The sequence below is a fragment of the Salvelinus fontinalis genome, unplaced genomic scaffold (genome assembly GCF_029448725.1).
Source record: "Salvelinus fontinalis isolate EN_2023a unplaced genomic scaffold, ASM2944872v1 scaffold_1240, whole genome shotgun sequence".
NCBI lineage: Eukaryota > Metazoa > Chordata > Actinopteri > Salmoniformes > Salmonidae > Salvelinus > Salvelinus fontinalis.
In genome coordinates, this window is record NW_026601449.1 from 1 (window position 1) to 25,612 (window position 25,612).

At 44.0% G+C, this 25,612-nt stretch overlaps 2 protein-coding genes and 2 long non-coding RNA genes across 4 annotated transcripts in view; all 4 read right to left on the minus strand.

Moving 5' to 3' along the window:
* Nucleotides 1-760: 760 nt before the first annotated feature.
* On the minus strand, nt 761-1,273 carry LOC129848864 (uncharacterized). Its single transcript, XR_008758577.1, has 3 exons — nt 1,192-1,273; nt 903-956; nt 761-800 (listed from the first exon to the last, which is right to left on the minus strand). It is a non-coding gene; the product is annotated as an uncharacterized LOC129848864 (long non-coding RNA).
* A 579-nt stretch (nt 1,274-1,852) lies between these two features.
* Nucleotides 1,853-3,040, minus strand: LOC129848863 (uncharacterized). Its single transcript, XR_008758576.1, has 3 exons — nt 2,994-3,040; nt 2,168-2,266; nt 1,853-1,907 (listed from the first exon to the last, which is right to left on the minus strand). It is a non-coding gene; the product is annotated as an uncharacterized LOC129848863 (long non-coding RNA).
* A 133-nt stretch (nt 3,041-3,173) lies between these two features.
* LOC129848861 (collagen alpha-1(I) chain-like) lies at nt 3,174-13,024 on the minus strand. Its single transcript, XM_055915958.1, has 12 exons — nt 13,007-13,024; nt 9,390-9,434; nt 9,220-9,273; nt 7,468-7,521; nt 5,695-5,748; nt 5,202-5,255; nt 4,967-5,020; nt 4,658-4,702; nt 4,459-4,512; nt 4,038-4,082; nt 3,621-3,674; nt 3,174-3,353 (listed from the first exon to the last, which is right to left on the minus strand). Exons 1-12 carry the CDS (start codon nt 13,022-13,024, stop codon nt 3,174-3,176), a joined length of 711 nt encoding a protein of 236 aa, XP_055771933.1.
* Nucleotides 13,025-19,468: 6,444 nt separating this feature from the next.
* LOC129848862 (collagen alpha-2(V) chain-like) overlaps nt 19,469-25,612 on the minus strand; it is a gene marked incomplete at its 5' end in the record, with an annotated part of 29,679 nt that continues 23,535 nt past the window's right edge. Inside the window, 2 exons of the mRNA XM_055915959.1 lie at nt 19,469-20,433; nt 25,336-25,578. Coding sequence (XP_055771934.1) covers nt 20,287-20,433; nt 25,336-25,578 — 390 coding nt within the window. The remainder of the gene's footprint in view (nt 20,434-25,335; nt 25,579-25,612) is intronic.

The following is a 25,612-nucleotide window of genomic DNA, read 5'->3' on the forward strand; positions in this document are numbered from 1 at the left end:
GATCTCAATCCTATTGAGCACGTCTGGGACCTGTTGGATCGGAGGGTGAGGGCAGGGCCATTCCCCCCAGAAATGTCCGGGAACTTGCAGGTGCCTTGGTGGAAGAGTGGGGTAACATCTCACAGCAAGAACTGGCAAATCTGGTGCAGTCCATGAGGAGGAGTTGCGTTGCAGTACTTAATGCAGCTGGTGGCCACACCAGATACTGACTGTTATTTTTGATTTTGACCCACCCCTTTGTTCAGGGACACATTATTCAATTTCTGTTCGTCACATGTCTGTGGAACTTGTTCAGTTTATGTATCAGTTGTTGAATCTTGTTATGTTCATACAAATATTTAGACGTGTTAATAAGTTTGCTGAAAATAAATGCAATTTACAATGAGGGGACGTTTCTTTTTTTGCTGAGTTTATATATATATAAATAAATGGGTAGGGGAGTATATATATTTCCTGACTCATATCCACACACCATTGGTCCTTGGTGTCCCTCAGGACCCTGGGAGCCGAGAAGACCCGACAGACCCTGAGGAAAGAAAAGGGAGGATTTTAATAAAATGTTGACTCTTTTTTAGGTGGTTCTGTTCATGTACTTCTCATGTCTGTTTCATCTAGGATCAACATAAGCGTGATGATCACCACAAAGGAATTTTCTTCTGTGATAGAGAATGCTGACGAGAGGTAGAGGTGTGTTATCTCACCCGTGCCCCTGGAAGACCTGGCTCTCCAGTGCGTCCTGGGTCACCATCAGCACCTTTGGCACCAGATGACCCACCCAGTCCTCGCTCACCTTGGGCACCCTGATCACAGAATGGAGTGTGGCGTTTGAATGGCATAATATTATTATTCAATGACTTAACCCGGCTGACTTATTCTATAGATTGAAAGAGAAATCAACTTACCTTTTGACCAGGTAGCCCATCCTGACCAGGAAAACCTCTACTGCCAGGAGCACCCTGGAAATTACACATTGGTTTTAACAGAATTTGCTAAATGGTTTTGATTTTAATCAAATAATTTTACTGTTTGCTGTTATTGAATGTACTGAGGAAAGACAGAGAGAGAAAGAGAGAAAGAGAGAGAGAGAGAGAGAGAGAGAGAGAGAGAGAGAGAGAGAGAAAGAAAGAGAGAATGAGAGACAAGAGACAGAGACAGACAAAGTTCTTGTAGTGAGTGAAAGAGCTGATTTACTCTCTCTCCATTGGGTCCAGCGGCGCCTGAAGTCCCGGCGTCACCCCGTTCTCCCCTCTTCCCCTCCTCTCCCATGGGACCCAGTGCTCCATGATCACCAGGTGCACCCTGCAATGACGTCATAATCAAACAAGATGGCTGCCACATCATACATTAGTGTTTGTTATATTTTACTCTATGGCCTTTAAAGAACACCATAAAATGAATTGAATATATTGTAGTTGCACTCAACTTTGGGTGTGGATAAACGTACTTGTCCCTAGGAGCATCAAACTGCTCAACATGCACTAAGCACTTTAAAGCTGGTCTAGACTGATGGAATAGCCAAGTGGAAAATGTTGCTACCCTTGATGTTGTCTTTAACTCATTGCTCGATAATGCAAGAGACATTTCTGTCAAAGGCCCAATAAATGAACAAGCTGAACTTTGGAGGAAGGCTCAGATAGATATGTACCCCATTCAGAAAGAAACCAGCGCCAGCATGACCTGCCTTTCAACATAACCTGCCTTACAACATAACCTGCCTTTCAACGTCACCTGCCTTTCAACATCACCTGCCTTTCTACGTCACATGCATGTGTTGAAAGGCAGGTTGTTGCTATTGTACATTATTAAACCATGGAATTAGAGATACATTCATTATGACGGATTGTATATCTTACAGATTCTCCTTTGAATCCAGCCTCTCCTTTGAATCCGGGAACGCCTAAATCACCCTTGTGAGAAGAGAAGAATATGATGGATAGATGTTTCACATGACATTGTTTTTCAAGTCTACTGACAATGTACGATCTCAAGGTTTGAGAGCTAGCTTTTCCTGACGGCGTTATGAACATGTAGCCATATGATAGCATTTTAACTGGAGCATGGAAACCAGCAGTAGTTCCTATGACCTTTGTAACAGCTAGGGACCTGACAACCATTCTTGAGCCAAACAATGAAATGAGTGGTCAAAATTAAACAACAAATCTCTTACCAGTTGGCCCTTAGGCCCGGGCAGTCCAGTGGTTCCCTGTGGTCCGGGGGGCCCCGCGGGGCCAAGCAGTCCAGTCAGACCCTGGATACCTGGAGCTCCCTGGCGTAGAAATCACATCATTATGCAAAAAATAGGTATCTAACCTGTGTTCACCCATTGACATCAATGAATGACTTGTCTTACAGGACAGGCTGCCTTTTTGTCTCTTTGACTCTGTACCAGGGCCCATTCTAACAGGACAAGCTGTAGTCTACTGTCTCTGTGACTCTGTACCAGGGCCCATTCTGACAGGACAAACTGTAGTCTACTGTCTCTGTGACTCTGTGCCAGGGCCCATTCTGACAGGACAAACTGTAGTCTACTGTCTCTGTGACTCTGTACCAGGGCCCATTCTGACAGGACAAACTGTAGTCAACTGTCTCTGTGACTCTGTACCAGGGCCCATTCTAACAGGACAAGCTGTAGTCTACTGTCTCTGTGACTGTACCAGGGCCCATTCTAACAGGACAGGCTGTAGTCTACTGTCTCTGTGACTCTGTACCAGGGCCCATTCTAACAGGACAGGCTGTAGTCTACTGTCTCTGTGACTCTGTACCAGGGCCCATTCTAACAGGACAGGCTGTAGTCTACTGTCCAGACAGCATGGCATGTCGGGGCCAACACCCTGTTACATACATTCAAGGATTTTACATAATACATAATAATGAATAATACATCAGATATTAATATTTGGATGATTGGAAGGTGAGAGATATATTAGATTGAAGGAAGTAGCTGAAAAAGGAGATGAACAAGGAGAGATGAAAGTAGGTGAAGTTATACATACGGATGGTCCTTTGGCTCCGGCAGCACCCTCTGTTCCTGTTGGACCCTACAGAAATCAACATGTTTTTTATGTCATTTTTTAAAACTTAATTTAACCCGACAAGTCAGTTAAGCATAAAATGTACTTTCAATGGACGTTTCAATCAGAAACCAGATTCAGGAACATTTTCAGTGAATCAGTCTACACCCTGAAGTGGTGAGTTGTTGATAGTACAGTTACCGTAGGTGTAGAGATTATTAGCATCATGAAATAGCCAAACACCTGAATTCCCGTAGCTCCAGCCAATCCCACGCGTCCGGCCTCGCCTCTTGGTCCTTGCTGGCCCCCTGTTCCTCGTGCTCCTTGGGGCCCTGGTTGCCCCTGGAGACAACAGTGTCACAGTCAGAGTGTGTTTACATGCACTCTAATCAACCGTTGTTGAACAGATGCATAGCTCATAATGAACAAACACCCTCATAAAAACACCCTCATATAAACATCTTTATCGGAATAGAGTAGTCCGAATGGGCCTGTTTAGAATGAAATGTAATTCTGAGGGGGAAGGACTGGGTTATACGTTTGAGTCACCAATATGTAGTACATGGCTGGTGTGAAGAAGAGGACTATTAAAGAATGAACAGTACTCACCTTTATACCTGGACTACCTGGGAATCCTAGAGCTCCAGTGATCCCCATAGGACCCTAGAATCACATCACATCCAAGATGGTTGGTTGGTACAGTAGGCTGCATGTCATCCACACCTGGGGCTGTATCCAAAATGGCCCCTTATTCCCTTCACACTATAGACACTATATAGGAAATAGGGAGCCATTTTGGACACACTTCTGGTGTTGGTTAGTACTGAAAACATCACTTTTTCCCAGTTAACATCACTGCTGATTTGTAAATGTATAACACTTTTATACTGGCTTTCAGGAAAATAGTGTATTTTGAGTAGATACAGTGTTGCTTTTCATTTGTTATATTGAATTTGTAATACTGATTTGTGTATTATAATAATTTGATATGAAGGGTGATGTTTTGTTGGATGTTAGAGGTCGTACCTGTGGTCCTGCTTTCCCAATATGTCCAGATTCACCACGTTTCCCCTGTATGGAGAGAGATGCACAACTGAAAGAAGATTTGACAAATTCACCTCTATCATCTCATCATCAATGCACATCACCATAGGAGGACAGTGGCAGCATAGGCTGTCATTGTAAGCCAGGATGTCATTGTAAATAAGAATTTGTTCTTAATTGACTCGCCTGGATAAATCAAAAATAAAAACAAAGGTTACAACATGTGTCACTGATAAGCCAAAACAAAACATTTTGAACCTACATATAAACCAATGATGCCTCATGCCACATGTTGAATAAGAACTGACCTCAGATCAATTTAATTCAGGTGGGCAATCAATGGATTGAGGAGACGGAGCTGTGTAATGTAGAGTTATAGTAGTAGTAGTCATATCTCTCTTACCACAGGTCCAGTTGTGCCACTCCTTCCTCTCTCCCCTTGCATTCCTGCTGGACCCTACAATATATAGTATCGTGTTTCACATAATATTACACTCCTCACTAATAGATTGGACACATAACAGGGTATTTACAGCTATTAGTGTGTGTGAGTAACAGGTGTTACAATCATATAATCATTTAACTAATTGATTATGACCTACCGCAGGACCAGGGGGCCCCATTCCACCAGGAGTACCTGATGGGCCCTGTAAAATAACACACACACACACACACACACACACACACACACACACACACACACACACACACACACACACACACACACACACACACACACACACACACACACACACACACACACACACACACACACACACACACACACACACAGAGAGAGAGAGAGAGAGAGTCACGATATGTGCAGCAATTTCAAACAGAAACAGATCATTTTTAGATACTAACCTTGCGAAGCAGCACAAATATACAGATATGCATGATGATGAGTTTACCTTTGACCCAGCAGCACCAGATTGACCTCTCGCTCCTAGAAGACCTGCATGACCCTGTTGATGAGACATTAGCTCATCAGTTCTGATCAGGTCTGTTCTAGGCTCTAACGAATCTCACAGAAGTTCATAACAGCACAGTGCCAAGTTAACTATTTAAAGAACTGTACATGCAGCCATGCTTCAAACTACAGTACAGAGATATGAGCATTGTGATCATCCATGTGCTGCTGCTGACCTTAAGGCCTTTCAGTCCAGGGAGACCTGGCAGTCCTGGGAAACCTCTGGCACCCTGGAAATCACCACATTTAATCACTGTTTGACTTTCACATGTATAAGTACATACAGTGGCCCCATTAAAACAACAGTCTATTCTAGTTGTGGACTATTGTTCATTGGTTTTACTTACAAAATGAAGACTATTCAAGTTTAGGTTGAAGGCAATGGTACCTGCTTTCTTAACTAAGTACAGTTGGATGGGAAAATAAAGCACATCCATCCACAGTCTTACAACTCACTCTAATCATATGGAAATTGTTGTAAGTGGCATAATCAAAATCTTAAAATGTCTATCATAAAAGAAGTCTGTAATTAATTGTGTTTTTGCGAATGCCTTTGCATTCAACTGTCATTTGATTTGCAGTGACAGAGGAAGACATTCAATACAGATAATTGGTTGTTTGAAAGCTGACAGATAGTTGGTATCAGTTGAAAGACAGTTTGTTACTTACGGCAGATCCAGCGGCTCCTGTATCTCCATCTATTCCGGTTGGGCCAGATTCTCCCTGTGAAGGGAAAACATCATATTCACATAACATTCTCAGCTGCTAGAAGACATTACAGTACAGGTAGGTAACAAATAGTGGTAATTTTCACTCTCTCAGATGTAGACAAACAGCATTTCCCTTACAACAAAAGATTGCGGTTTTGAAACTGCAGTAAAAGTGACTTAATTGCAGTCAACTGTGGTATTTTGGATGCAGTGATTGCAGTTATACTGCACTGTCACTGCAATTACACTACAAAATTACTGTAGTAAAAAAGACTGATTTATTTTGGACGCCGTATTTGCAGCCTACTACCGTTATATTGCAGTCTAACTACAGTTATATTACAGTGTACTGCTGTTATACTGCACTCTGACTGCAATATCTTTTCATAAGGGTTCAACAGATGAACAGCACTTCAGAAAGGTAAACAAACAGCACTCCAACATAATGTCAAAGTGATTCTGGATGGGTGTGTAAAGCCTAGATGTTCAATGCAGTAAAGGTTGATGTAGAACAAAGATTATAAATAACATCTAAATCTCCATGTTGGGTTCGCTTAAGTGACATGCCCAAGAAGCTGGTGTTTGGAGGTGTCGCCACTTCCGCCGAAGTTGGTGCCTCTCCTTGTTCGGGCGGCGTTCGGCGGTCGTCTTCACCGGCTTTCTAGCTGCCACCGATCCATGTTTCTGTTTTCCATTTGTTATGTCTTGAGTGTACACACCTGGTTCCCATGAAGTTATTATTATTTCCCTATTTAACCCTCTGGTTGCCATGATGTTTTGTGCGTGATTACTCCTGGTTTGTGTTAGTCGTGTGTGTTAGGGTTGTTATCCCTGCGTGGATTATTTGGGCTGATTTATTTTTCACAGTAAAGTACGTCATTTACTCAGTTCTGTGTCCTGCTCTTGACTCCGTCCTCACCTCTGCACAACTGACATATGACAGGAGGACATATTGCCACGGTTCGTCTCGGGCCTTCAAACCAAGCCAATGTATCCTCCAAACACCAGCTTCAAAGTCATTACCACCGTTGTATAATCCTGAACAATGGTGTGTTAGGCAGTTTAGTGTTGTCTAATAGTCTAGAGGTTTAATTGTCACTTGGCATTATAACATCTCCGATAAGGGTTAAAAAAAAAGAGTTAATGACACAACATGGCATGTTAGTGCAGAGTTAGACACACCAAGGTATTGGTGCTAATGTAGCCTGCACTAACAAGTTTTTCAACCCGCGCCTATTGAAGAAAGTATGCAGAGCTACCTACAATCTACATTAGCATCAAGATATTACACTTCCATAACATTTGTATCTGTTTTGATCAGTGGCATCCATGGTCTTTGGCTGTGTCCTACTTACTTTGGCTTGTCTACTACTTACTAAAACAATGTTCGGTGCAATCAATCAATCAATCAATCCAATGTATTTATAAAGCCCTTTTACATCAGCTGATGTCACCAAGTGCTGTACAGAAACCCAGCCTAAAACCCCAAACAGCAAGCAATGCAGATGTAGAAGCACGGTGGCTAGGAAAAACTCTGCACTAATCTTACTACATACTATGAAGGAACATATGCAGAAAGCAACCAATATCAACATACCAGGCTCATTGATACTCAGAAGACGTCATATCTAATGTGGTTGTTCCTCACCACTGGCCCTATGGGTCCTGGTCAAAAGTATTGCACTATATAGGGAACAGGGACATGGACTCTGTTGGAGTGTAGAGTACCTACATCTGGTCCTGGTTTTCCTGGTGGGCCCTCAGGTCCTCTGGAACCAAAGCCACCCTGTATGAAAACAACATGTCCAATCACACACAGTCAATACAACATATAGCTCTGGTGTAACACCTCAAGACAGACTGTGATTGGTAGATATTGGTGTAACACATCAATACAGTGTGTGATTGGTAGATATTGGTGTAACACCTCAATACAGTGTGTGATTGGTAGATATTGGTGTAACACCTCAATACAGTGTGTGATTGGTAGATATTGGTGTAACACCTCAATACAGTGTGTGATTGGTAGATATTGGTGTAACACCTCAATACAGTGTGTGATTGGTAGATAATGGTGCAACACCTCAATACAGTGTGTGATTGGTAGATATTGGTGTAACACCTCAATACAGTGTGTGATTGGTAGAAATTGGTGTAACACCTCAAGACAGACTGTGATTGGTAGATATCGGTGTTACACCTCAATACAGTGTGTGATTGGTAGATATTGGTGTAAAACCTCAAGACGGTGTGTGATTGGTAGATATTGGTAAACAGTGTGTGATTGGTAGATATTGGTGTAACACCTCAATACAGTGTGTGATTGGTAGATATTGGTGTAACACATCAATATGGTGTGTGATTGGTAGATATTGGTGTAACACCTCAATATGGTGTGTGATTGGTAGATATTGGTGTAACACATCAATACAGTGTGTGATTGGTAGATATTGGTGTAACACATCAATATGGTGTGTGATTGGTAGATATTGGTGTAACACCTCAAGACAGACTGTGATTGGTAGATATCGGTGTAACACCTCAAGACAGTGTGTGAATGGTAGATATTGGTGTAACACATCAATACAGTGTGTGATTGGTAGATATTGGTGTAACACCTCAATACAGTGTGTGATTGGTAGATATTGGTGTAACACCTCAATACAGTGTGTGATTGGTAGATATTGGTAAACAGTGTGTGATTGGTAGATATTGGTGTAACACCTCAATACAGTGTGTGATTGGTAGATATTGGTGTAACACATCAATATGGTGTGTGATTGGTAGATATTGGTGTAACACCTCAATATGGTGTGTGATTGGTAGATATTGGTGTAACACCTCAATACAGTGTGTGATTGGTAGATATTGGTGTAACACATCAATATGGTGTGTGATTGGTAGATATTGGTGTAACACCTCAATATGGTGTGTGATTGGTAGATATTGGTGTAACACCTCAATATGGTGTGAGAGTGTAGCGGAGGTAGTTCAGTGATCCAAGCTGGTGTGATGATGATAACTTTGCCTGAGAACTGAAGACTGTGTTAGCTCCCTGAGATAATGCCTAAACCAGGAAGATTAGTCAGTTGATTCAGCCGCGGTATGATTTTTTATTGAGCGGATGGTCAGGAACATAATTACAAATAATTTGTAGACTGCAAATTGACATCAAGAAGCCCAAACAGATACAAATATTTGACCAAAAAAATAATAATTTCTAACCTTGCTTACATTTGAATGCAATCACAAACTGTTAAACTCTATATTATGCGCGCGAATACTTTGGAACCGATTTCTGATTTCCGTGGGCCGCCAGTTGGGAAACAATGGCCTTTTTTTGTTGAGTTAGCTCCCTGTGCTAATGCCTAGGCTTTAGCTCAATGGGGTAACAGTCTTCAAGCATGTAGGTGACCAGGATTCAAACCCAGTCAAAAAAAGCATCAGAGAGATGACTAATGCAGAGATTATGCATGGTTCTTACCATGGATCCTGGGTCTCCAACGTCTCCTGGGGCCCCCTGCCCCCCTGTAGGTCCCTACGAGACAGGGAGGAAAAGGAAATTATCACATGTCTGTCTGTTTACTTACAGAAATGATCTCCAGTAAGAACTGATGTCTGAAAGGTAGATATAGTCGACCATCTTTGACTTACTGGTTGACCGGACGGTCCAGGAGGCCCTCTTGGTCCTGCTTCACCCTAAAATATACATGGAGACAACATACAGAGACAGAGTAATGAGTAATGTAGGCACAAACGTAAATGAACTGTCGTTCAATCAAGCCCGCCAAAGACAATGTATAAGACAGGATGCAGCTGGAACGGAGCTGTCACGTTCCTGACCTATTTCTGTTAGTTTGTATGTGTTAGTTGGTCAGGACGTGAGTTTGGGTGGGCATTCTATGTTGTGTGTTTCTATGTTGGTTTAGGGTTGCCTGGTATGGCTCTTAATTAGAGGCAGGTGTTTTGCGTTACTCTAATTAAGAGTCATATTTAGGTAGGTCGTTTCACTGTGTTCGTGGTGGGTGGTTGTCTCCTGTGTCAGTGTTTGTCGCACCATACAGGACTGTTTCGGTTTGTTTGTTCATCGTTAATTTATGTGTAGGCTATTTTCCCTGTTCGTGCGTTATTCGTGTTATGTGAGTCCGTCGTTCAGGTCTGTCTACACCGTTTGTTGTTTTGTTAGTTTATTAGTCAAGTTCGTGTTTTCGTGTTATTCTTTAATAAATTATGTCTTCAAACTCCGCTGCATTTTGGTTCCCTCACTACTCCTCCTTTTCGGTTGAAGAGGTGGACCGCCGTTACAGAACCACCCACCGATCCAGAACCAAGCGGCGCGAAGTCGAGCAGGATTATACACAGGACTACTGGACTTGGGAGGACGAGCTGGATGGTAAAGGTCCTTGGGCTCAACCAGGGGAGTATCGCCGCCCCAAAGCTGAGCTGGAGGCAGCGAAAGCAGAGAGACGGAGATATGAGGAGGCAGCAAGGAAGCAAGGCTGGAGACCGGAATATCAAGCCCAAAACCGGCGTTATGAGGGGACGCGTCTAGCACGGAAGCCCGAAAAGCCCGTGAGTACCACCCAAAAATTTCTTGGGGGGGGGGAGGGGGGGGGGGGGGCTAAGAGGTAGTGGGCCGAGGGCAGGTAGGAGACCTGCGCCCACTTCCCAGGCTTACCGTGGAGAGCGGGAGTACGGGCAGGCGCCGTGTTACGCAGTAGAGCGCACGGTGTCTCCTGTACGAGTGCATAGCCCAGTGCGGGTTATTCCACCTCCCCGCACTGGTAGGGCTAGATTTGGGCATTGAGCCAGGTGTCATGAGGCCAGCTCAACGCGTCTGGTCTCCAGTGCGTCTCCTCGGGCCGGCTTACATGACACCAGCCTTACTCATGGTGTCCCCGGTTCGCCTACATAGCCCGGTGCGGGTTATTCCACCTCCCCGCACTGGTCGGGCGACGGGGAGCATTCAACCAGGTAAGGTTGGGCAGGCTCGGTGCTCAAGGGAGCCAGTACGCCTTCACGGTCCGGTATTTCCGGCACTACCTCCCCGCCCCAGCCCAGTACCACCAGTGCCTACACTACGCACCAGGCTTCCAGTGCGTTTTCAGAGTCCTGTTCCTCCTCCACGCACTCTCCCTATGGTGCGTGTCTCCAGCCCAGTGCCTCCAGTTCCGGCACCGCGCACTAAGCCACCTGTGCGTCTCCTAAGTCCTGTGCACACTGTTGTTTCTCCCCGCACTCGTCCTGAGGTGCGTGCCCTCAGTCCGGTACCACGCACCAGGCATATAGTACGCTTCGAGAGGTCAGTGTGCCCTGTCCCTGCTCCCCGCACTAGGCTTGAAGTAGGTGTCCTCAGTCAGGTGCCTCCAGTTCCGGCACCACGCACCAAGCCTACAGTGCGTCTCAGCCGGCCAGAGTCTGCCGTCTGCCCAACGGCGCATGAACTGCCTGTCTGCCATGAGCCTGCAAAGCTGCCCGTCTGCCATGAGCCTACAGAGCCTTCCGCCAGACAGGAGCAGCCAGAGCCTTCCGCCAGACAGGAGCAGTCTGAGCCATCCGTCTCCGCAGCGACATCTGAGCCATCCGTCTCCCCAGCGCCGTCTGAGCCATCCGTCTCCCCAGCGCCGTCTGAGCCATCCGTCTCCCCAGCGCCGTCTGAGCCATCCGTCTGTCCCGAGCCATTAGAGCCGCCCGTCTGTCCCGAGCCGTCAGAGCCGATAGTCAGTCAGGAGCCGCTAGAGCCAGTCGTCAGTCAGGATCTGCCAGAGCCGCCAACCAGACAGGATCTGCCAGAGCCGCCAACCAGACAGGATCTGCCAAAACCGCCAACCAGACATGATCTGCCAGAGCCGTCAGTGAGCCATGAGCGTCCAGAGCCGTCAGCCAGCCATGAGCGTCCAGAGCCGTCAGCCAGCCATGAGCGTCCAGAGCCGTCAGCCAGCCATGAGCGTCCAGAGCCGTCAGCCAGCCATGAGCGTCCAGAGCCGTCAGCCAGCCATGAGCGTCCAGAGCCGTCAGCCAGTCATGAGCTGTCCCTCAGCCCAGAGCGGCTATTTATTCAGAACTGCCCCTCAGTCCAGAGCTGTCTCTCTGTCCGGAGCTGCCTTTCAGTCCGGAGTTGCCCCTCTATCCTGAGCTACCTTTCTATCCTGAGTTACCTCATTATCCTGAGCTATCCCTCTGTCCTGAGCTATCCCTCTGTCCTGAGCTATCCCTCTGTCACGGTGCTGCCCCTGGTATCGATGTTACCAAAAGGATTCAGTGGGGGTAAAATGAGGGTGGTCATTCATAGGGGGAGATGGAAGCTGGGATTGACTACGGTGGGGTGGGGACCTCGCCCGGAGCCTGAGCCACCACCGTGGTCAGATGCCCACCCAGACCCTCCCCTAGGCTTTGTGTTGGTGCGCCCGGAGTTCGCACCTTATGGGGGGGGTTATGTCACGTTCCTGACCTATTTCTGTTAGTTTGTATGTGTTAGTTGGTCAGGACGTGAGTTTGGGTGGGCATTCTATGTTGTGTGTTTCTATGTTGGTTTAGGGTTGCCTGGTATGGCTCTTAATTAGAGGCAGGTGTTTTGCTTTCCTCTAATTAAGAGTCATATTTAGGTAGGTCGTTTCACTGTGTTCGTGGTGGGTGGTTGTCTCCTGTGTCAGTGTTTGTCGCACCATACGGGACTGTTTCGGTTTGTTTGTTCATCGTTAATTTATGTGTAGGCTATTTTCCCTGTTCGTGCGTTATTCGTGTTATGTGAGTCCGTCGTTCAGGTCTGTCTACACCGTTTGTTGTTTTGTTAGTTTATTAGTCAAGTTCGTGTTTTCGTGTTATTCTTTAATAAATTATGTCTTCAAACTCCGCTGCATTTTGGTTCCCTCACTACTCCTCCTTTTCGGTTGAAGAGGAGGAGGACCGCCGTTACAGGAGCAATTGGAATGGCATCAAACACATGGAAACCATGGCAACCATTAAACTAATTCCGCTCCAGCCATCAACACGAGCCTGTCCTCCCAAATGAAGGTAACACCAGCCTCCTGTTGTGCATACTCTACTGTATGTCTTTCCTTGTTGACAATCTACTGCCCATGGACACACACACTTAGCAAGGACTACCAGTCAATGAAGTTGTCAGGGACTTTTTTGTATAGGACAGCAGATTTAACAGTAACTCACCCTGTTGTCAGATATCATTCCCATCATCCCAGGTGATTTAATAGTAACTCACCCTGTTGACAGATATCATCCCCATCATCCCAGGTGACTTAATAGTAACTCACCCTGTTGCCAGATATCATTCCTATCATCCCAGCTGATTTAATAGTAGTTCACCCTGTTGTCAAATATCATTCCCATCATCCCAGGTGATTTCTCACCGAAGCCTGCTGCCATTTGAGAGACCAGCTGACCCTGGGGGAGAGAGGAGGACGGTCATTCATTCATCATCACCACGGTGTGGAAGTTCTTCACTGGTGACCACAGACTCCGTATGAAGAGAATAGGTGCAGTGACCTCCCCCTCAACTGGACAGGTACAATGAGAAGAGGGATAGAAAAGGTTTGGAAGCTCTGAGCTATCCCTACAAGCCCCCAAGTCTCTTCATGTTACTTACTTGATGTTTTTGGTTATCGAATCAGGATCAAATTGTCTGTTCTCCATTCTGTTTAGTATGACAAGGAGTGGCATGAAAACTTGTGCATGCAGGCTTGTACCTAAATATTTCTCTCAAGCTACAGTATCTTCAGAGGTGTGGCCACATCGCTCATGGAGTCCCTGCTTTGGGGAGGGAGGGGTGTATGCCTTTCAATCATGGCAGACCATTTTGAACCGAACCTTGCTTTCACTTGCTGTGACACAAAAGGTTGTCCCACAGTAGATGCTTATCATTCACTTATCTAACACAGAGGTGGAACATACAGTGCAGCCCTAAAGGCTACTACAGATCCTCGGTTGAATTTACACAAGAAGCCTCACAACATCACAACAAAGAGAAAGAGCTTAAAGTAAGTTCATATTTGTCATAGGGCCAATATCGTAAGGAGGGATATTCACAACCTGGTCTCAGAGCATTTTGTGTTATTCTGTATGTATATCTGAGACATATCATTTAGCATGATATGTTATGTTTCGTACGGTATGTAATTGTGGATGTCCATCACCCATTTTGTATGGTATGTTACAAATTACAATTCGTATTATAAGTTACAATTTTTCAAACTGTACAATATGTTACGAACCTGCAAAACTTACTATATGTTCCAAATTTGCAAAACGTACTATATGTTCCAAATTTGCAAAACGTACTATATGTTCCAAATTTGCAAAACGTACTATATGTTACAAATTTGCAAGACGTATGATATGCTACAAATTCTACATAGTTCGCTAATGTTAACTATCTGGCTGGTGTTAGCTATGCTAGGGGTTAGGGTTAGGGTTCAAGGTTAGGGTTAAGTTCATGAGTTCGGTTAAAGCGTTAAGGTTCGTGTTTGGGGAAGGGTTAGCTAAAAGGGTTAGGGTTACGGTTAGGGTTAGAGGAAGGGTTAGCTAACATGCTGAGTAGTTGCAAAGTAGCTAAAAAGTAGTAAGTAGTTGAAAAGTTGCTAATTAGCTAATACGCTAAAGTTGTACGTGATGAAGTTTGAACTCACATCCTTTGGGTTTCTAGGCATTCGTGTTATATGCCTACCCATCCACCTTGACCAACCACCCTACTTTTGTTATTGCCTTAACTAACCATATATCTTATGTAACAGCAAACCTGGTTTAAAAAAAACAGATAAAGCAACACCTCGCGGTACAACGCCTCTCCCCTATTTGACCTAGATATTTGTGTGTATGCATTGATATGTAGGCTACGTGTGCCTTTTAATTTGTTTTATGTAGTTCTGTCTTTTAGCTGTTCTTGTCTATTGATGTTCTGTATTATGTCATTCTGTGTTGTGTTTCATGTTTTGTGTGGACCCCAGGAAGAGTAGCTGCTGCTTTTGCAACAGCTAATGGGGATCCTAATAAAATACCAAATACCAAACATAACATATCATACGAATTTGAGTGTTTCGGATTTACATTTACTATGTTACGTCTGGTCTATGAGACCAGGCTGGTATTCAATGTGGGTACAAATTAAATCATTTAATTGTGATTAATTGTCAGAAATCATGAATTGATTGTGGGCAAAAGTTGTCTTGATCTTAATGTTTTGCCAAGAGAACATGTAATTAAATTCAATAGTGTTGAATTTGTATTCCCCAAATTGAATTGAGTGCATACTTGGTTAAAATGTATATTTCAATGTATTAAAATAGCCTATTGAAATTATGAAGAATAGCCTATTAAAATGTATTACATTTATGTAAACCTATTGAAATATTGACAGTATTCAAGTTTCTTTTTTATTTTTTTATTTTATATAGCCCTTCGTACATCAGCTAATATCTCGAAGTGCTGTACAGAAACCCAGCCTAAAACCCCAAACAGCAAGCAATGCAGGTGTAGAAGCATCTATTGGTATATTACATTTAAATAGTCATATGTTACAGCTTTATTATTATTATTATTATAATTAATATCATCATCATTAATACGAATAAGATTCTTGTATTATTATTATTATTATTATTATTATTATTATTATTATAAATATGATCATATTGGGTGCACATGTCTCTAGGTGGAAATGTGAGAGGTTCTAAGGTCTGGGTTGAAAAGCAGTTTGAAGTGGGTGCAGACAACTGTTTTCAAAATGTTTATGGTTTCCATTGTACTCTACTGATTTAGCAGGTTTCAGCATATTCATAATCCCTCTTCTTCAATTCCTTATTAAATCTATATCAAACAATAAGATTCGGCCTTTTGTGCAGAGAAAATTCAATCAACTGTCTCTTCTCGGAGTAGGCTACACAGTGAGAGCATGCGCAATTTTACAAAATATCAACATCAGGCAGCAGGTGAGCAAGTGTCAGAGAATGTGGTGATGAGGCTTGTGGAACCTTACCTTGGTAAGGGGAGGATTGTCACCGGGGACAATTTCTTCCTTTATTGGCGAACAAGTTGCTTACAAAGAAAACAAGTCTGGCTGGGACCAAGAAGAAAGTGAGATGGGAGCTCCCTCCCTTTGCGCAAAATAAGGCACCTTACCAGCCGTTGTACTCAAGACGACAGGGACACAATAAAGAGAAAACAGGAAACATTTACACACTACAACCAAACAAAGTATGTCAAAGTGTGACAAGCAAGTGAAAGTTACGACGATTTTGTCATCTGTTAGAACAAGGGATAACAGCTTAATGAAATACAACTGATGCCATTGGTGAATACACACAAGCACAAGCTGACAATAAATTACTATTATTGACCGCTGTCATGTGATACTTATACTCATTACAATGCCATTATTGAGTTTCACTATTTATCAAGGCCACTTGGCCCTTATAATGATGCTTAGGCTACTGATGTTGTCATCATTTGACCGCACGTCTTGACTGGTCTGGGTGGTTGAGGTATTTTACTTTTTATGTTGTTTTTATAAAAATAATCTGTTACCATGTTCCAACACGTATGCTTTCTGTTTCATAGTTTTAACAAAGTCACTCCACAAATGAAATTGATGTAACACTTGAATGTTTGTGTTTTTTGTGTTTTTTAGTTTGTACAAATAGCCTACAGTGACAAAAACTAATGAAAATGCTATTGTGTTTATTTAAAATAAAATAAAAATGGTATTCTAATGTTGTTACCCAAGGCCTTCATAAACACAACCAAATGATTATTTTTGCTTTAGCATGCTGAATATAAAATGTATTAATTACACTTTTAGAATGTTACTGTCAGAATGACTGCTCATTAGTTTAAAGGGGGGACCTTGAGGCTCAGCAGTTATAGTGTTAATGTAACCTGTGTTGATTGGCCGTCAGAGCCCCCCTTCATTTTCCTGGAGATGTTGAGAAGAAGAGCAGCATGGTCATCTGGACCAGAGCCTGAATCTCTTGACTGCCCCCCTGAAACTCCTGACAACAGAGAGATGAGAGACTCCCCTACAGCCCCACTGAATGACAGAACAGACCAGGAGGTGGCGGATCACACAGCCAACATGTAAGTATGGAGATATCAGGATATATGTTTGGGGTGGACCAGATGGATTAGGCTGATTGAAAGCCAGTTGATTTTCCCTGTCTGATTGTTCAGTGCATCACTGATAATATCCATGTCAATGTTTTGATTATGACAGGGATAGTGAGGATGTTGTGATGATGATGATGATGTTGTTATCATCATTGATTGTTGATTGTGACATGATCCTCCTATAGGTCTCCAACAGATCAAATGGCTGACGTGCACCAATCCAGGAGTCAGAAATGGAAAGTGGTTTTGATCATCCTGTTTCTGTCTGCCACAGTATCTGTCACACTGTCTTCCCCATTGGTGACTTTCAGGATCAACTCTACTCAAGCTCACTCCCTTCCTCCCCATGTTCTCTCTACCTGCCCTCTTCACACAGCCAATGAGACTATAACACCAGTCAAGGGTTCAACTCATCTAATGGTGTCTGCATACCAGGACCACAGGGAAGGGGGAGCCACACGCATCATTGCCATGGTCAACAGAGACCGACCCATGTCTCTGTACTGTGTGTTGTGCTGCTCAGGACACGCCCCCCAGGTTGCTCCAGCTGCTGTCGTAACGCACAGCGTCCATTATGGTTACCCGTATGTGGCCGCAGACATGCTTTGCCTCGAAGAACCAGGATGCCACGCCACGCACGTCACTCTCGGCACATCCCTCGACATCCAGGACACCCTCAACCGGACATTTCTGAGCATCCAGAACCGGGAGAGACGGGAGGAGGACTTCCCCTTTTACCTCACCGTGTGCATGTCCAGCATGTTTGGAGACTACAACAACGTCCAACAGTTTGTCCAGACCATGGAGTTTTACAAGCTCCTGGGGGTGCGGAGGGTTGTCCTCTACCTCACCAGCTGTGGACCTGACCTGGAGAAGGTCCTCCAGTACTACGCAGAGGAGGGCACTCTGGAGGTGATTGGCTGGCCCATCAACCACTTCCTCAAGCCCTCTACTGGGTGGAAGGCCCAGGAGCTGGAAGGGGATATCCACCTCAACGGCCAGCTGACCATCATGAACGAGTGCATCTACAGGAACATGTACAGGTCACGGTACGTCCTCCTGGCTGACGTTGATCAGCTCCTGGTCCCGGCCTCACACAGCTCTCTCCTGCCCCTCATGGAGGACCTGCAGGGGCAGTACCCCGACGCAGCCGTGTTCCTGATGGAGACGCACCTCTTCCCTGCCACAGCCGGTACTGCTACGCAAGACCATTCCGCACGGAGGAGGGCGCCGGGGGTGGATCTGCTGGACTACGTCTACAGAGAGCTTGTTCTTGAAGACGCCTTCCGCTCCTACAAGATGGTGGTCAACCCCCGTCTGGTGCTGCAGACGGCCATGTTTGAGGTGACACAGAGCTATGGGGACTCTGTCAGGGTTCCGTCCGACGTGTGTAAGATCATGCAGGTGAAAGAGGCTCGGAGAGAAAGCTGGACCAATGAGCAGCTGGTCCTCGACAGAAGACTCTGGGAATTTGGAGATTATCTTGTGCCCTCTGTCGATGAAGTTTTACAGAAATTAGGAATTCAGACATCTCAGTGGGAGCGTGTAGTACTGTAATTGGTTAAAAGTTTTACAACGTTTTGCATTTGATAGAGATGAGAGAAACAGTGAACTGTTACCTGCCTCTGATCTTCAGTCTATGTTGTTCCACTCAACCCTGAACTTTTCTTCTTGTTTGGAGGTGGGGTCATTTTTCCAGGGGGAATTGGACTTAATTAATTATGCATATAATTGTTACTGCTTGTTCTAAACTTTCTTATAGTTTTTAATGCTGACTTTAATGTAAAAGCTCTTGTAAGATTTATTACGCATGACAAATAAACACAACCTGTTTTTTAATCAAGATGCCATGTTCATCTACCATTGTGCTCTAACATATCGGCACCCTTACACTTTACAATGGAGTGCAATAGAGCAGAATATTGTGGTTTCTATTTTCAAAACTGGTTTAATGGCTATTTTGACCCTGTAGGAACCTGCAACTTATCACCTTTAGTCCAGGCCATTTGTGTGAAAAATTTCAGTTTATAATTTTTTTTCTTGGTCCTGTGCAGTTATAAATCAAACAAATACACGTGTGAACACCAAATGTTTTTTCACTTTCAACTTATTTTTTTGAAGAAATAGTGAATCTTGCAAGTATGCCAATATATCAGAGCACAACTGTATAGATGATAATCAAGGAAGAGCATCTATTTCCCTCCAAACAATATTGGCTGTGTGAAAGTTGACCGACTAGGATTTCTATGTAAACTGTCATTATATCCCTTTTTAATTACACATTAGACAGTATTTTAATAAAGAAATCAAACATAAATAGTCTGTGTGCTCTTGTTAATGTTTCCTTCTGGGATTGTCTCTCTTTTCTAATTGGTGAAATCTCCCCAATTTGTAATTCCAGGGGTGCAACTTTCACTGGGGACTGGGGACGGGGGACGGGGGGGGGGGGGGGGGGGGGGACATGTCCCCACCTTCTGAAATTGCTAAAGAAATATAAACATTATGTCCTCCCCTCTTCTGAAATTCAAGTTGTGCCCCTGTGTAATTCAAACACTGTTATTAAATGGGAAGGTATTTGTTTTATTCATCCTGACCTGAACCTTAAACCAGATTGACTGAACAGGGCATGAGATTCATTTTATTGGGTGTAACACCATCAGTCGACAGAAGAAAATATCATCATATCAATAATAAACAGGAATAATAAACGTGTGACGAGCAATTGACATTCTTATGTTGCATTTACATTAGAAAAAGGAATACAATTGTTGTTGTTTTGTCTCTACATCAAGTGACAGTATATCTATTTAGTGGCATTCACTGAGAAACTGGTAAAGAAATGTATGATGGAACGTCATACGACACTGACTCTTAAGTTCCATAAATTGTCATGTTTTCAACAAGCTGAAACCTTCAGGCCCTGAAACTCCATCATGACACAATCTTCTTAATACAATACACCTGCATTCTTCAATAGTAATTACTACCAGTACCATTGCACTAACAACTTTAGTTGTTTCTTGGAAAGAAGCAATAAATATTTTAGTAGCAGGCAGGACATATACTGTACTGTCGTTTCTCCGCCCTGCCTTTATGTACAAAGCTGATCGCTTCAGCAGGTAGTCCAAGAGTCTTGGGAATGTTTAACCCTTTGGAGGAGAATGGACGACAACATTCCAACCGATTCTAATTGATGACATCACAAGGGGTTGTTGTTCAGTATTAGTTATTGAACTGAAACCTAATTCTTCAAGGGGCAATCTTTTAAATGAGTGATATATAGCCATTGATTCTTGAAGAATGTAACTAAAAAGTGAGTGCTTTTTTGTTGTTTGAAATCCAGATTGCCTCTTTAAACAGAATGGAGGATGGCGTTCTAAAAAATCACTCCTCATAGGGTTCAATAAATCAATCCATCCATCCATGTGTTTTGGGTTTATGAGAAACACACAGGTCCGATGTCCAGGCCAAACTCCTGATCCTCCTTGCCTATGTCCATGGGGGCCAAGTCTACGATAGGTAGTCTGGCTGGCGTCTGAGTTCTGTACTCAATCACAGTCTTGCCCCAGTCTCCATTCGATTTCTGCAGACACAGGAGAAGAAGACATACCGTAGCTATAATTCTGAATTCAACTCATTGTCCTATACAACGTAAACAAGTAAACAATAGGACAGAACCACATAATCAGATGATTATGAAGGCATACATGTATGAAAGCTTGTATACTTATTTTAAATGTATGTAGTTCTGTCCTTGTGATGTACTTGTCTCTTAATGTTCTGTATTATATCATGTTTTATGTGTTGTGTTCACCCCAGGAAGAGTAACTGCTGCTTTAGCACTAGTTAATTATACAATACTAAATACTAAAAGACAGGGTGGGTAGGCTTTTGTTCCCACTTCCCAGACCACTTTGGCACACCTGATTCAGACATTCAACAACGCATGTAGGTAGATGGTTGGTTGGTTGGGCGGGGGAGGGGGGGGGGGGGGTGGCGGGTAGGTAGGTAGGCAGGTAGGTATAGATAGGTAGTAGGGGTGTGACGGTCATGACATTTTTTCAATCACCGTGAGGTGAGTTTTAAAAGCACATACTGTTTTTATATATTTTTTTAAATGTGATTTTCGGTTGCATTTGCATTGATGTCAGAGTGGTTGGAGGGACAATAGAGCCCTGAGTACCAGACCATTAGGATCAGATGGAGGGACAATAGAGCCCTGAGTACCAGGCCATTAGGACCTGATGGAGGGACAATAGAGCCCTGAGTACCAGGCCATTAGGATCAGATGGAGGGACAATAGAGCCCTGAGTACCAGGCCATTATGACCTGCTGGAGGGACAATAGAGCCCTGAGTACCAGACCATTAAGACCTTATGGAGGGACAATAGAGCCCTGAGTACCAGACCATTAGGACCTTATGGAGGGACAATATAGCCCTGAGTACCAGGCCATTAGGACCTGATGGAGGGACAATAGAGCCCTAAGAACCAGACCATTAGGACCTTATGGAGGAACAATAGAGCCCTGAGTACCAGACCATTAGGACCTGATGGAGGGACGATAGAGCCCTGAGTACCAGACCATTAGGACCTGATGGAGGGACGATAGAGCCCTGAGTATCAGACCATTAGGACCTGATGGAGGGACAATAGAGCCCTGAGTACCAGACCATTAAGACCTGATGGAGGGACAATAGAGCCCTGAGTACCAGGCCAATAGCGATTAGGACCTGATGATAGTTAGCAAGTTGGGTACTCCTAAAGCATGTCCAGAGTGCATAAGAGGATATTACCATGACTCAACAGTCAAGCTGAATTTTACTGCTGTCATGACTGCCGGTGTTGCGGTAATAGGGCCACAGCAACAGCCATAGTAAGTCGGTAGGTAGGTAGGTAGGTACACTATATACAGAAGTATGTGGACACCCCTTCAAATTTGTGGATTCGGCTATTTCAGCCAAACCCATTGCTGACAGGTGTATAAAATTGAGGACACAGCCATGCAATCTCCAAAGACAAGCATTGGCAGCAGAATTGACTTCCTGAAGAACTCAGTGACTTTCAACATGGCACCACCTTTCCGACAAGTCAGCTCGTCCAATTTCTGCCTTGATAGAGCTGCCCCGGTCAACTTTAAGTGCTGTTATTGTGAAGGGAAAACGTCTAGGAGCAACAACGGCTCAGCCATGAAGTGGTAGGCCAAACAAACTTACAGAACGGGACCGCCGAGTGCTGAAGCGCGTAGCGCGTAAAAATCGTCTGTCCTCGGTTGCAACACTCAAACTGCCTCTGAAAGGAATGTCAGCACAAGAACTGTTCGTCGGCAGCTTCATGAAATGGGTTTCCATGGCCAAGCAGCCGCACATAAGCCTAAGATCACCATGCGCAATGCCAAGCGTCGGCTGGAGTGGTGTAAAGCTCACCGCCAATGGACTCTGGAGCAGTGGAAACGCGTTCTCTGGAGTGATGAATCACGCATCACCATCTTCCAGTCCAACGGACAAATCTGGGTTTGGCAGATGCCAAGAGAGCACTACCTGCCCCAATGCATAGTGCCAATTGTAAAGTTTGGTGGAGGAAAAATAATGGTCTAGGGCTGTTTTTCATGGTTTAGGCTAGGCCCTTTATTTCCTGTGTAGGGAAATCTTAACGCTATAGCATACACAGACATTCTAGACAATCCTGTGCAACAGTTTGGGGAAGGCCCTTTCCTGTTTCATCATGACAATGCCCCTGTGCACAAAGCAAGGTCCATACAGAAATGGTTTGTCGATATCGGTGTGAAAGAACCTGACTGGCCTGCACAGAACCCTGATCTCAACCCCATCAAACACCTTTGGGATGAATTGGAACGTCGACTGCGAGCCATGCCTAATCGCCCAACACCAGCGCCCAACCTCACTAATGCTCTCGTGGCTGAATGGAAGCAAGTCCCCACAGCAATGTTCCAATATAGTGGAAAGCCTTCCCAAAAGAGTGGAGGCTGTTATAGCAGCAAAGGGGGACCAACTCCATATTAAAGCCCATGATTTTGGAATGAGATGTTCGATGAGCAGGTGTCCACATACTTTTCGTAGATGTAGGTATAGGTAGGTAGGTATACTGTAGGTAGAAGTAGGTATAGGTAGGTAGGTATACTGTAGGTAGAAGTAGGTATAGGTAGGTAGGTATACTGTAGGTAGAAGTAGGTATAGGTAGGTAGGTATACTGTAGGTAGAAGTAGGTATAGGTAGGTAGGTATACTGTAGGTAGGTAGGTAAAGGATAGGTAGGTAGGTAGGTATACTGTAGGTAGAAGTAGGTACAGGTAGGTAGGTAGGTAGGTAGACAGGCAGGCAGGTAGGTATGTATACTGTAGGTAGAAGTAGGTATAGGTAGGTAGGTAGGTAGGCAGGTAGAAGTAGATATAAGTAGGTATACTGTAGTTAGAAGTAGGTATAGGTAGGTAGGTAGGTAGGTAGGTAGGTAGGTAGGTAGATAGGTAGGTATAGATAGGTAGGTAGGCAGGCAGGTAGGTATGTATACTGTAGGTAGAAGTAGGTATAGGTAGGTAGAAGTAGGTATACTGTAGGTAGAAGTAGGTATACTGTGGTAGAAGTAGGCAAAGGTAGGTAGGTAGGTATGTATACTGTAGGTAGAAGTAGGTATAGGTAGGTAGGTACAGTGGGTATCCTGTAGGTAGTAGGTGTAGGTAGGTACAGTAGGCATACTGTAGGTAGAAGTACACCACTGGTCAAAAGTTCAAGGGTTTCATTCAAGTTTTTTTTTTTTTTTTACTATTTTCTACATTGTAGAATAATAATGAAGATGTCAAAACTATGAAATAACAAATATAGAAACATGTAGTAACCAAAAAAGTGTTACACAAATCAAAATATATTTTATATTTGAGATTCTTCAAGTAGCCAATCTTTGCCTTTATGACATCTTTGCACATTCTTGGCATTCTCTCAACCAGCTTCACCTGGAATGCTTTTCCAACAGTCTTCAGTGAGTTCCCATATATGCTGCGCACTTGTATACTGCTTTTCCTTCACTCTGCGGTCCGACTCATCCCAAACCATCTCAATTTGATTGAGGTCGGGTGATTGTGGAGGCCAGGTCATCTGATGCAGCACTCCATCACTCTCCTTCTTGGTAAAATAGCCCTTACACCACCTGGAGGTGTGTTGGGTCATTGCCCTGTTGAAAAAAAAATGATAGTCCCACTAAGCCCAAACCAGATGGGATGGCGTATCACTGCAGAATGCTGTGGTAGCCATGCTGGTTAGGTGTGACTTATATTCTAAATAAATCACAGACAGTGTCACCAGAAAAGCCCCCCCACACCATAACACCTCCTCCTCCATGCTTCACGGTGGGAAATACACATGCGGAGATCTGTTCACCCACACCGCGTCTCACAAAGACACAGCGGTTGGAACCAAAAATCTGCAATTTGCACTCCAAACCAAAGGACAAGTTTCCACCGGTCTAATGTCCATTGCTCGTGTTTCTTGGACCAAGCAATTCTCTTCTTCTTATTGATGTCTTTAGTAGGGGTTTCTTTGCAGCAATTTGACCATGAAGGCCTGATTCACACAGTCTCCTCTGAAGAGTCAGTGTTGAGATGTGTCTTTTACTTGAACTCTGTGAAGCATTTATTTGGGCTTCAATTTCTGTGGCTGGTAACTCTAATGAACTTATCCTCAGCAGCAGAGGTAACTCTGGGTCTTCCATTCCTGTGGTGATCCTCATGAGAGACAGTTTCATCATAGCGCTTGATAGTTTTTGCGACTGCACTTAAAAAAACATTCAAAGTTCTTAAAATGTTCCATATTGTCTGAAATTCATGTCTTAAAGTAATGATGGACTGTCATTTCTCTTTCCTTATTTGAGCTGTTCTTGCCATAATATGGACTTGGTTTTTTACCAAATAGGGCTATCTTCTGTCTACCCCCCTAACTCTGGGTCTTCCTTTCCTGTGGCGGTCCTCATGAGAGTCAACCCTACCTTGTCACAACACAACTGATTGGCTCAAACGCATTAAGAAGGAAATAAATTCCACAAATTAACTTTTAACATGGCACACCTATTAATTGAAATGCATTCCAGGTGACGACCTCATGAAGCTGGTTGAGAGGATGCCAAGAGTGTGCAACGCTGTCATCAAGGCAAAGTGTGGCTAACACTTTTTTGGTTACAACATCATTCCATGTGTGTTATTTCATAGTTTTGATGTCTTCACTATTATTCTACAATGTAGATACTAGTAAAAAAAAAAAAAACCTTGAATGAGTAGGTGTTCTAAAACTTTTGACCGGTAGTGTAGGTATAGGTAGGTAGGTAGTTAGGTAGGTAGGTATACTGTAGGTATAGGTAGGTAGGTAGGCAGGCAGGTATAGGTAGGTAGGCATAGGTAGGTAGGTGGGTATACTGTACTGTAGGTATAAGTAGGTATAGGTAGGTAGGTACTGTAGGTAGGTAGGTAGTTAGGTGACTTACGGAGCAGCCATCCTCCAGGACAGTGTATCTGAGGCGGGAGTTGCCCTGAACCTTGACCTCCTGTCCGTTGGAGCCCTTGAGGATCAGAGCCTTCTTCAGGTTGCCTGTGGCTCCGTCATTCACGGCCACGCTGTTCTTGCAGTGGTAGGTGACATTCTGGACAGCCTCCTTAGAAAGCAGGCGAAACAGCCGAATCTGAATGGTTACGGCATTGGGCAGCTCCTCCTTGTTGCCGTAGCTAAACTGGAATCAGAAGTTTATTGAAAAAAAGTATTTC